Raw genomic sequence first — 12,699 nt, 5'->3', positions numbered from 1 at the left:
TAAGGCTCTGGGCTCTAACTTCCTACGTAATTCTGGGCAACTTTGAGTCTCATCTGTGCCACTATAAATGGAAGGGCTTACAAAGAGTGATTTTGGAGGCTTCTTCCCATGGTGACTGTAGTGAGTCCACCCTGCCTCCTGGACAGTGGTGAGGGATGGCCATGATGGATAAACTAGAGAAAAGGAAGGATGAGGGCCCAGTGCTGGGCAGCAAACAAAGCACGGATCTGGGCACAAGACTATTTCAGATCAGCCTGTGGTTTTGCAGATAGCACTGTTACTTCACAACGCATGAAGCTTCCTGGTTTATTACGTGTGTACGTGGACATTATCTGAGTTAATCCTGATAACAATCCTGCCGGTTAGATGTGGTTGTTCTCACCGTAGAGATGAGAAAGTACAGAGGCAAAACCACTTCAACGCTGGGTTGGCACAGAACACAGAACTACAGTGGACATATTGGACCTATGCAGCTCAGCACAGTAGTAGATGTGACAGCCAGTCCTATAGTACCTGCCACACTGGGGTATCAGGTCCTTTTTTCTACCTTCTTCCCTAGCTGCTTCCAAACTTGCTAATGTGCCTGATCAGGGGTTCCTGGGAGGCCCTCTGGTCCCTGGAATTGAACCTGAACAACAGTTTTGGCCTCCTGGCTACACGGGGACAGCTCTGCCCTTTGTGGGATGTAGCTCTGGAGGGGGCCCACATTGGCTAAGGACCGGTCACTTTCATCAGCCAACCAGCTCTGTCTTCTTTTCAGAGAAGGCCCAGCCAGGACCACTCTCCAGCTTCAGCAGCCTTGCCAGTGCCAGCAGTCCAGCTGTGCTGAGGCTAAACCTCACGTCTCTTCCGATCATAGAGGGTTGGCCGCCAAAGCTCGCTGGCAATCATCCATCTGTTCCAAGGGGGAGAGACCAAAATAGACCTCCTCTTGGTCCTACTCTCAGATGGGGCTTTCTGAGTGTTCCTTAAATGGAGGCAGGTGGGGCAGCCACCCCGTCTGACTCTGGGACTTGGAGCGGGGTGGGAAATCAATTCTCAGGAGGGATGAGAAGCAGGCCCCGGCTCTAGGAAAATGCACATTTCCATGTGCTAAAAGCATCGTTGTGGGACATGAAAGAGAGAGAGAGGCAGTTCCTATGGCCACAGAGGCCAAGTGAGTGGCCAGGCCAGGGCCGAGACCCGGCACGCAAAGGGTGAAGCTTTTAGGCGAGCAGCGGCCAGTGATCTCAGCTTCCCCCAGTCCTAATGCTCCTGAAAGGCTCTCTCCCACTCCCTGTAATTGGGCATCAGTAGTTAATGCAGTATTGACTGCATTACACGCTCCCGTGCCTCCCCTCACTAATGCCAATTGCATCACCTTGTACAGTCACCGGCTTGCTTAGCCAATAGCCGTTAAAAGCAATCCAAATCATGAATCATATGGGAAACTTTTAGCAAGACACTGCCATCCAAGGAGACAATTTACAGTTGAGTTAATCTGGGTACATTAGCGAGACATGGATTCCGGACGACAGACCAATTTATGTTGTTTCCCTGTCCCCCCACCCTGCCCCCCCGTCCCGAGTTCTCTGCATGGGCAGATGAATGGAAGAGCGGGGAACAGACAGGAGCACCTGCTTTTTACCCTGAGCTTTGGGAGGGGGTTGGGGAAAGCCATCCTTACAGGCTCCCTGCCTCGCTGGGTTTGGGCAGGAAGGGGACATAGCTGTACATGCTGCTCAGATTTTGTGATACTTCATTCCCCTGCATGAGATGGCTGCAGCCCAGGCCAGACTGGTGGGTGCAGATGGACACCCTTCTCTTCCAGGCACACGGTGGGTGCCAGGCCTGGTCCCCACCGTGCCAGCCTCGCAAGGCCCTTACCAGCCCTCAGCAGAGAGCAGTGTCCACTGGGCTCCACCCTCCTGCCGATGGGTTGGGGTCTGCACTATGGAACAGCATCAGGACCCACTCCCTCCCTGCCTTTCCTCCAGGGCCAGGGAGGTCCTGGCCACACTCTGCTGGGAGAGGCCCCTAGAACCCTCCGTGGTCCAGAGTATGATGGGATATTCTAGGAGATCCTGCCGGTCAGTAGCCAAGTGTAGCTGAGAGCCTGCTCCCGTGGATCAACCAAGTCTGCTGTGGAGGCCGTGCTCACAGTGGTCATTAACAATTGAAGATGCACTGTCTGGTCCTCCTCAGCCCAGCTCCAATCTCCTTAGGTGTTTTTAACTTATTAAAAATGCCCTAGGAATTAAGTCTGGCGTTTAGTTCCACTGCCTGCCTGCTGTTTCCTGCAGCCGCCCCGGCCCTCCTGCTGGGCCTATGCAGAGGCAGCTTACACCCAGACCTGCCCTTCTGCATCACACACATAGGGCCACCCCTTGGGGGTGACTTCAGCATGCTCTCCTGCCCATTCCTTCACAACCTGAGGCTCTCCCTCTTTCTGGGGCTGCCTGGACCCGCTGCTGCCTGCCCCTACTTTAGGGCCATTTCTCCAACAGCCTGAGAGCTAATCCGACTCTTCAGGGTTCAGGGCTATAGCTCCCCTTGGACCACAAACCTCCCTGGAAAGCCCACTGCCTGGTGCCAGTCCAAGCACAGGTGCCAGGGGGAGAAGGGCGCTTTCTCCAGGAAAGTTGGAGCTGGGCTCCCTTTGCTGACAGGCAGGCCCCACAGCACGTAGAAAGGCAGGACCCTGAGTTCCAGTAAAGTGGAGCTGGCTAGGCCAAGAGCAAGCATCCAAATGAAAGCAATTAATCTTGAAACCCGAAGTTTAACCGTTTGCAAAACAGATCTTTCCTCTCTGTGGTGGCCCTTCACTGCTCGACCTAATGGATTACTTTATTAATAATGCACTGTGCTTAAAAGCAAAAAAAAAAAAAAATTTTTTTTCTGACGATTCAATACTTCAGAAAGTCTCTTAAACCCGTTGCTACGGCAAAGCGATTGATATTTTATTATCTTTCAGAAGTGCAACATGAAAGCCCTGCAACCCAGCAGAGCAGGAGCTTTGGTCCTCGGCAGCTGGCGGACCTGACTTCAACCAGAGGAGCCCGGGCCTCTTCCCACAAGACGCTGTCAGGTGGAGAAAAGGCGTTGGGGGTGGTTAATAGGAGCCTGAGTTCCCCGCTGCAGCCAGACAAAGGGTGCAGTTCACAGCCGGGAGGAACACACTCCTCGGGGGCCCTGGGGACCAGTGCTGCCACCCAGCCCAGACAGCCACCTCTGGGAGAGCATTAAGTGTGAGGAAGGAATTAGACAGCAGGTTTGGGCGGGGTGAGGATGTGAATGGGTCTAGAACCTTTCTCCCTCCACCTAGCTGAAGGTACCACCTTCAAGGTTTCCTGGAACCAGGAGATGCTAGACTCCAACAGGGAATGGAGGGTGGATTTATGAGCAAAAAGGCTGCTTCTGAAAGACAGATCTAGGCTGGGCAGGACATGAATCAAATGGCTCCTCAGGACTTAAGCCAGTCTTCTTCCTTGTGCTGTGAGGGGTCCCAGAGCTCAGTGATCTCAGCACTACTGGGCACCACATCGTTAAGACTGGACAGGGTGGGGGACCTTAGGGCAGAGTCAGCTCTTCTCTACAGGTCTGGGGCACACTGAGGGAAACACATATACCAGGGGGGCAGGCAGGAGACTGGCTGAAATGACCTCCAGAGAACCATTTCCATTTGGGGCTCATCTAGAAAGCTTTAGTACATAGAGCCGAGGCATTCTGGGGTGCCTGCACAGAGTACAAGACCTGAGGTGCTGGTGGTGGTATTATCTTGTCAGCTGGAGGCCAGTCTTCCTGCCTGAGGCCACCTGTGTACGGGGCCTGGGTCTTCTAGATTTCTGGCTTGGGCCTAGGGAGTCAATGCCAAACAATCTGGGCTGAAGACATACCCATTTCCAAATGCTCCCCATGGTGTGAGCACCTCCAAACACCAAGGAAGGACCTGGCAGCACTGGCTCCTCACTTTACCAAGAGGAAAAGTCTGGACTCGAGATGGGCATGACTGATCCAAGATAACACCGGGAGTCAATGAGAAAGGAGCTAAAGCAAAGACTCCTTCCTCCTTGTCTGGTCTCACCCCAGACCTCTTCTCCTTTCCAATCTGTACACACCTGCACCAGCCCAGCCCTCTAATGGCCCACCTGGGGCTCCAGGGGAGGGGCCCATAAAGAACAGCACACAGGAAGTGGATGTCTCACCCTAGCCAAACCCTGGCAAATGGATTCTTTTGGCCAGAGCATTTAGTCCTCCTCCCTCTCTTTCAACACACATGCCCAGAAATGGGCTGACCGGTCACAGTGCTCCCCCACGTGCCACTCCTGGGCCAGATGTTTTAAATGGCCCTTCCTGCTGGAGGCCTCAGTGGGTGGGAAGGGAGGCCAGGGGCATCGGCACACAGTGGCAGCAAAGCAAACATCCTGTGTGACCCTACGTCACTTAACTTCAGATTTCCACCAAGTGACCATGTCAGGAGCACCACCAGCCTGGAGGGCAGAGGGCACAGACCTCCACACTCACTGGGAGAGGTCAGCTGATGTCACCCTAAGAGGACTCCCGCTGACTCACAGAAAACCCCTCTTCTCAGGTCCTCACCAGCAGTACAATGCAGATGGGGCCTGGGTGCTAACAATTGCATTCGTGTCTCCAGACAACACTAACCCACCAGGTAACCCTCACCTCCAGGGCAGGAGGGCCTCGGCCAGGGCCAGGGCAGGGCCACTCTCTCGACCAAGAGGGCTGCCCCTAGGTCACAGGACACCCACTGGTTTTACCCTCAAGGGGGCTGGGTTCTCCGACCTGTGCTGCACAAACCAGGACAATTACTGCAGAACAGTCGCAGTCAGGAAGGCTTTGGGTGTGTGAAACCACCTGCTAGTGGCTTCTAGCCACCACGGGCCCCTCTATTCTGACCTCTCAGGCGCAGTGAACCTCTTGATCAGGGTAGGTCCTGGTGGCCCCGGCACGCATGCTACTGGCCAGGAGTGGGACACTTTCTTTCTCTGGGCCAAACTCCTGCCTCCGAGCTCAAGAGCCGCCAGGGAGACGGTGGGCAGCACAGGAGGCGTCCCTTTATCTCACCGAGTTTTTGGGCAGCCGTGTCCCCAGTGGTCCTGCCGGCTTTCCCCCTGGCCTGCCGGGCACCTGGGTGGCCACCTTCTTTCTGCGCGCCAGCCGGCCGCAGAAATCTGGAGTCCGATTTCCCGAAGCCACTGATTTGCTCGGCGCTCAGCGCCTCTCGGGTTACGCGTGCGGCGCGAGGGTGATGGCTGCGGTGAGAGGAGCAGCCGCAAAGACGAAACGCTCTACGCGAACCGCTGCTGCGCCGAGATCGGAGGGCAGCCGGAGCCTCCACGCGGCCCCGCAGAGCATCACACTGCCAGAGCGTAGCTCGCCCTCCCGCGGTCCGGTCCGGCCTGGCCCGGCCCCGGGGGCGCGCAGCCCAGAGCTCCCTTGCCTCCCCACCCCAGTCCCCAGCCCCCTGGGGACCTCCCGCCCCGCCAGCCCAGCACAGCCCGGCGTGTGCGCGCCCGTGTCCCGGCGTGTGTGTTCCCGCGCGCCGCGGCGGGGGTGCAGGGGCGCGGGGCGTCGGGACCCCCGCCCGCCACCTACCGTCCTCCTTGTCCAGCACCATCATCTCGGGCGCTCCGTGTCCAGCCGCAGTTCGACTCGGCCGGGAGAAGGGCGCCGACTCCGGGCGCGCTTCGGCGGGGCGGCCGGTCCTCGGGCAGCGAGCGGACTCTAATTACCCGCTTGTCCGGCTCTTAACCTAGATTGCACTCAGCTAGAATTACATTCAGGAGTGAAGCACTTCGCAGATACAAAAGCAGTCTCACCTACTTTTGTGCCTCAGAATTGCAAGGAACTACGAACTGCAATTTGGAGAGGGAGAGGGAGAGGGAGAGAGAAGGGGGAAGAGAGGATCAGAGCCGTTTCTTTGATTCTCACCTTCTAAATGGCTCAATTTGCCCAGTATAATCTGTCTTAATGTAATTGCATTTGATAGCTCATAACCCTGGCTCTGGCAACGACACAGCTTTCAGCCTCATAAAGTGTTTTCCCCTCGGATTTAATCTGAATCTCAATCTAAAATTATATTCAAAGAGATGGGGGAATCTCGGCGGCCGTCTCCCGCTGCCTTTCTCCCTCAATGTATGAGGTTTGCACTCCTGCTACTGAATAAATGCACACATTTCCCGAGGCCCCCCTCCCTCCCGAGTTAATGGGGAGTGGAGACGCGCGGCTGTCCGGCTCCGCAGCGCCACCTGGAGGCCTCTAGGACTCAACTCGGCGCGTGGCTCTGCTCAGGACCCTGGGTCCTCATTCTCAATCACTGTCTGGCAGACCACTTGTCTGTCAGTCCCCTCAGCCTTGATTTTGGCCCCCTCCCAAGGGGCACTCTTTCTCTGACTACGTACCCTCCCCCTTCCTACCTCCTCTCTCCGGGGTTCCTGGTTGCTTCCTGGATTGTTTGGCAAAGTTAACCCTCTGCAGGGCACAGATTTTCTCACTATTGAGTCTTTCATCACCATCCTTACCCCAGCAGCCCCTCGGAAGAGCATCCTGATTTCACAGAGAATGAGATCCTGTCTCAACTTCTATCTGAGCAACCACAGCATGGCCTTGAAGGTTATTATTTTCATTCCACAACTATTTATTGAGCACATATTATGTACCAAGCTCTATTGTAAGGCATTGGGGATACAGCAGTGAAAACAGATTTCTACTATTACAGAGTTGATGATTCCTGCTTAGTAACGCAGGAGGCAGGAAGGGACACAGCGTTCATCTCCTCTCCTTCTGAACCCTGCTTCCCTCTGTGCACCCTGGGGTTGGTGCCCAGGCTGCCTTCTCCAGGAAGGCCACTCTTCAATATCAAGGGCTTTTTTTTTTTTCTCTTGACAGTGCAGAGTTCCAGGATGGGATGGAAATCTAAACAGCTCTTCTCCAGACACATGTGCCAGATGTTCAGCCCCTGCAGTCACTTCTAAGGATTAGATCCAGGCAAGGAGAAGGAAGCTGGAGTCCTTGGAGGGGCAAAGGGCCACCACGACTTCATCTTGTCTCTGCCTATTACCAATAGGGGACTTTTGCAAGTCATTTTCTCTCCCTAGGGCCTCAGTTTCCCTGTCTGTGAAGCAGAAGACTTCTCCAAATTTGCTGTGGGGATCAGATGAGACAATGCATATGAATGTGCTTTGTAAACTGTGGCACCCCGGACAATGGGAGGAGGGGGAGGCAGTGGGTACAAAGGAGATTTGAAGGCCAGGTCATGCCCCTTAAGCCCTAGGGGGCCCCAATGTGGGGTGCTTGATGGGAGGGGGAAGGGGAGAGGGGCTGGTGCTGCAGCCCACCCTCCTCTACCCTAGGCAGGAAAGTCAAGCTTTGAGAAAACAGAAGAGAGGCTGCTTCTAATGAGATGCTTCATCCGCAGCTCAGAGAGTTTCGCTTTCCCCTTCATCTTGAATACTTAATCCTAATAGTCCTTGAGTATATTTGATGTTAAATATATCATTTTGCTCAGACTCACCATCCCTCAGGACTGCGAGCTTGATCTCTCCCCTGCCACTGCAGCTCAACTGTACCCTGAGGGTCTGAAGGAGGCTTTGGCACTGCCGCCGCCGGCACATTTAGTGCCAGCCCCTCACCCCAGCCTGAGCTGGGGGCCTGACAGCGCGGCAAAAACTGGACCCGGCAGGCTGGCAAGGGGGAACTTATTTCTGTAGACACCTCTGTGCTACCTAGAGGTGTTCACTCTACAAGGGCTGTGGCCTTACTCCTGGCCTCTGGGACTGCTTCTCCTCACTCTCAGGGTCTGGCCCTGACCCACAAACCCGAACTTGATTAGTTGGGGCCACTTTCTCACTCTCGGGTGTTGTGTCCCAAACATCAGCTCTCCCCAGCTCCCAAGGTGCCCAATTAGCAGCCACACAGTTAGCAGCCACTCTTTTGGGAGTCAGGGGCCTTGCAGCCCAACCCAGGGACTGGAGCAGGCCTGGGTTACAGAACAATGGCCTGTAGAAGAGGCTGGGGTGTGAGCAGGGAGTTGGTGCTGTGTGTGAAGGGCTAGCTGCCTTTGCCCACAGGCAGCTTCCTCTGCAGCCCCAGTGATGAGCACTGAGCTGCCACACTCATCTGGAGAAGGGCCTCCATAGAGGCCTTCTGGTGGACAGAGCTACCCAGCAACCTTTGGACGCTTTGGATGACTTGAGCTCCCACCCAGGAAGGGGCCTGCTGGGCTGACAAATCCAGGCAGGAGCCTGGCTCCTCCAGCAGCCTCCCTCTCAGCTTATGGGTAATTGTTGGGCAGGGAGGTAACTCCTGTGCCTATGCTCACTCCCACCCAAGCTGCCTTCAGGTCCAGGGGCACACCCACAACACTGAGGTGGAATTCGCATGTCCCCTGGGGCTGGGGGGCGATGGAGGGAGTGGGGTATCTGCACCTGAGACATTCCACAGGTGATGAGCATGTATTCACACTGTGATTCTGCCAAGAGTGCTCCAAAATGCCCTTGAAATGCCTCTGGGGACAGCAGAGGGAGGCCAGCTGCTCAACCCCCTAGGTTACGGTGAGCAGAAAGGGGGTAAGCCTGGCTGCTTTACAAAGTTTTGGGCAGGTCCTAGCAGTTTGTCATTGCATCTGGCAGTAAAGTCCCGATGAAGGATTCCTGCGCTGGGGTTGTGGGGGAGGGGGCTGAAGACTTGATGCCCCCGGGGGCCCAGCAGACCAGATATTCCAGAACTCCTCAGCGGGGCTTGTCACATGTGCCTTGGCTTGAGGGCCTGCTTCCAGCTCCAAGCTGGAGTTACAAGCTGGCCTCACAGGTGACACTCAAATGGGGTATCTGGAGTGACAAAGGCCTGTTCCCAGTGGCCGCCACAGAGTGGGACAGAGTGAATCTACAGACTTTGCGTACAATCAGGATGCCTGCTGGCCAAGTTCAGGTGCCCTGTCCTGTCCAGCCCCCTACTCCCACAAAGCAGCCCATGTATAGGGATTTGCAACAAACTAGAGTGGCAAAGCACACAGTTGGCAAACTTTTCCTCTTTCGGTTTCTGGAAGCCCAGGACAGGCCTTCTAGGAAGCTGCCGTTATAACTTGTTAGGTTTTGTGAGGGCCTATGCAGAATCTGCCCTCCAGAAAACAAGTCTCCCCGCCCCTTCAATGAAGGCCAGCCCACCCCTGCACAACAGCCCAGAGAAGGTTGTGGATATAGGCTGTTGACCAGATGTCCTAGTTTGCCCTAGCTCTCTGGACTGAGGGGCTTCCAGGACCTGGGATTGTCAGTGATAAAACAGGGATGGTCCTGGGCAAACCAGGACAGTTGATCACCCTATTGGGAGGTAGCAGGGTGGGACAAGGGACTAGCAGAGCCAGAGAGAAAGGCCAGGCACCCAGACCCCTCCCTGCAGACCAGTAGCTGCCTCCCAACCCCCAATTTCCCAGCCTCCTGCCTCAGGGCTTCATTTGCCGGGCACCAGAGAACTGCCCTAGCAACTGGGGATGCTCCATGGACCAGCAGAGCTGTGAGATCTCCTGAGAGACTGGCAGTTACGATGGGAAGGGTGTAAGCTGGACCCAGGGGTGGTTAGATTTTGCGAGAGTGAAGCTTCCTTATGCAACTAGGGTTGGGGTGGGTGGGTTAAGGGTCTTTAAGAAAAAGAATAGGAGATTTACTAAACAAAATTACAACGGAAGGGCTCTGAAGCTTAAAAACGTATTCCTTCAAGGTGAATCCGCCTCTGCTATCTTGGATATACAGCCCATCCACATGCCCTAATCAGCAGTGCACCTCCCAGCACTCTGGGCTGGGGGAACTGATCGGCGAGAGTCCTCCCCAGCCCGGCCAGGTGTGAAGCCATGTCACCCACCTCGCAGCTATGAAGTTCCAGACCTGAGGGACCCCAGGGTGCTGGTTGGACGGCACCCTCACCCCGGGGTTCTCTGGGCATCCTCCTGGGGGAGCCTTTCCGAAGCGGTGCAGAAGCGGGAACATGCAGATACCCAGTGGGGAGGCAGAGAGACTGGGGTCAGTGGGCACTGCGGGGAAGCCCACGGCACGGATCTGAAAGGCGCTCCTTTGCCCGCGAGGCGGCAAGAGCCACTGAGAAAGTTCCCTGCCCGAGCGTGCAGGGCTGCCGGGCTTGGCTGGCCCGTGTGACTTCCTAATCCGGCTGAGGAGCCTCGGGCTGAGCCCGGCACTCCGACACGCACCCGCGCGCACCTCCACCGCCGGGCTTCCGGGGAGCCGGCCAAAGGCGGCCGGGGCCGGGCGCCGGGGACGCTGCCGCTGCCCTCGCCCTGAGCCCCGCCGGTCCCCGGGCACCTACCGTCCTCTTGGTCCAACACCATGGTCCCCGGCGGCTCCAGCCCGGCCCGGGCCGAGGACGCGGAGGGGCGGGCGACTCGGACTCCGCCGTCGCCCGTCTGCGTTGCTCCCGCCGGCCCCGCGCGGGCTCCGCGCCCGGCGAGCGCGGCCGCTGACTGGGTCGGATCGACCCGCGCCCGGAGCTGAGCCCCACCGGTGAGGAGCTCCCGCGGGCGGGCGGGCCGGCCAGACCCGGGGGCGGGGCGGGACGGGGCGGGGCTGGGGCGGGGCTGGGGCTGGGGCTGGGGCGAGTCCGCCCGGCCTCGATGGCCAGGCCGAGCCGGCAGCCGCTGCCCGGGCCGGGCCGGAGCCGCCGGAGCCGCCGCCGCCGCGCGCTCTTCTCTCCGCGCGGCCCGCGCTCTCTCAGCCGAGTGAAGAAGCCTGCGTTTCCCAGGGCCCCTCAGATTCCCCTGTTAATTAAATCAATTCATTATGTTCAGATCTGATTAGCGGCCCTTCCCCCCCTTTGAATCAATTATTCAATACACAAACATAATTGCTTGGGCCAGAGGTGCCCGCCATTAGCTTATTTAACTCCAAGGACACTAATTACCCGCAGGGCACGGGAACTTTTCTCATTAATTCTGACAAAACACAAAAGCACAGCCAGAGTGTGTGCGTGTGAGGGACTGTGTGTGTGTGTGTGTGTGTGTGTGACCGCATGCCAGAGTGAGGGCTGTGTGGGGTAGTGAGACACCGTGGGAGCTTCAGCTCGGACTTGGGGGAGGCGGAGTGTGTGCGGTTTCCGGGGGGAGTATGTGGGGTGTCATTTTGAGTCTGTGACCCTGTCCTTGTGAGTGTGGGACTCCCCATGTGTGACTGTGAGTGCATCCGGGTGAATGCGGCTCTGGGGCTGCGGACCGTGGGCCAGTGTCTGAGGCCCAGCACAGGAATGTGTGAGCTTGCTTCTGTGTGTGGCTGTGAGTGTGACTCCGTGGTTACTGTGGCCGGCGCCCCATCCCCTTTCATTTTGTCTAATTTTCTGGCCATTGCACTCTGCAGGCTCAAACCTGCAAGGGCAAGGGCAGACCACAGAAGAGATGAATCAGGAGGCGGTTGTGGTCTGTGGAGGCAGGCTGAGAGAGTGTCCTCCTCACCCCATCACGGCCTGGAGGATGCTCCCCTTCCCCCCAGCTATAAACTCCAGGTTCCCATCATCCCCTTCTCTTGCCCTCTCACTGCACATCCCTATATCCACTCCCACCCCCCATTCTCCAGGTTTTATCCCAAAGCCCTCCCCAGTCTCAGCTTGCCTCCTCCCATTTCCACAAGTGTCTGATATCTAGGTGCACCCCCCACTCCCACTCCACAAACCCTAGTTCTTTGCCTCCTGTTTGTAAAGGCTAAACGGAGGGTGTGCCTATGGTTGACCAACTTCTCCACATTTTACCTCCCAGGAAATCTCTATTGAGAGAAAGCCAGTGAGAAAGCCCACAGAGGCAGGGACACAGAGGGTAATTGATTCCCCCAAATTAGGTTTCTGCTTTCTAAAGACCAGTATTGTTCCTGTTCTCAATGTGCACAGAGGTATTGAAGATTTCCTTTTTGTTTCCTCGGGCAATGAATGAGCTTAATCCATTTGGCTTTATAAATCAGGAAACTAATATTCGCTCCTTCCATAGCAGCTTTTTAAAAAATTTAATTGGTGGAGGAGGCACAGTTTGTCACCCTTATGCTGTCTCCCAAGCCCCCACTTATCAAAACACATTCTGATTGAGGGGTGGAGAGAGAGCTAGGGGAGGGGAAGGGAGGGCTCATCCTGATTCCTCCTGCCCTCCTCCATCCTTGCACATTGACCCACATAGTTCGTATGGGGCAAAGTTTGTGAAATGAGTGAATTAATTATACTCAGTTCAGTGAAGAAAAGGGAGCTGTTCAGAGGTGCTCTTCAGAATGACCTCCCAAGTCTGCTGCTCTCATCTTCCACAAGCATCGGACATAGCCATGCAGTGACCGAGTTTGGAAAATCGTCCTCACCATCCAGCACAAGCTGCTAGAGTCATCTTCCTGGTGCCAAAACCTGACCCTAACTACTCTCCTGCTCAGAAAGTTTCTGTGGTTCCCCTTTGACCACAAGACCAAGCCCTAACTGCTTATCAGATCATTTTAGGCCCTTCACCAGATCTGGGGAAGACTTTGTAACCACCACTGCCCTTCACTTCAATTTAATTGCTATCTATTGACCTCCAACAACAGCCTCACACTCCTGCCCCTCTGGATTGCTTTGCTGTAATTGAACACACCCTGCAGGTTCTTGCTCTAGTGATTCTTCTCGTGGCATCCCTTCGCTTAGGAAGCCCTTGCCCACCTCTCAAAATCCTCTAAGGAAACATCTCCCCTGTGTTCC

At 56.0% G+C, this 12,699-nt stretch overlaps 1 protein-coding gene across 3 annotated transcripts in view; it reads right to left on the bottom strand.

The window, feature by feature from the left end:
* LMO1 (LIM domain only 1) overlaps positions 1-10,541 on the bottom strand; it is a 41,348-nt gene extending 30,807 nt beyond the window's left edge. The window contains exons 1-2 of one of the 3 annotated variants that reach the window (XM_043903874.1): positions 10,315-10,541; positions 5,596-5,855 (exon numbers count right to left, since the gene is read on the bottom strand). In XM_043903874.1, coding sequence (XP_043759809.1) covers positions 5,596-5,620 — 25 coding nt within the window. In that variant the 5' untranslated portion in view covers positions 5,621-5,855; positions 10,315-10,541. Of the gene's footprint in view, positions 1-5,064; positions 5,301-5,595; positions 5,856-10,314 lie in introns of those variants that run through there. The other 2 variants (XM_043903880.1, XM_043903900.1) reach the window with 2 other exon arrangements.
* Between the last annotated feature and the right edge of the window lie 2,158 nt (positions 10,542-12,699).

This window comes from Cervus elaphus, chromosome 1 (assembly GCF_910594005.1).
Source record: "Cervus elaphus chromosome 1, mCerEla1.1, whole genome shotgun sequence".
In the NCBI taxonomy this organism is placed as follows: Eukaryota; Metazoa; Chordata; class Mammalia; order Artiodactyla; family Cervidae; genus Cervus; species Cervus elaphus.
The sequence above is the reverse complement of the archived record's forward strand: the minus strand, read 5'-3'. Positions and strand labels throughout refer to the sequence as shown.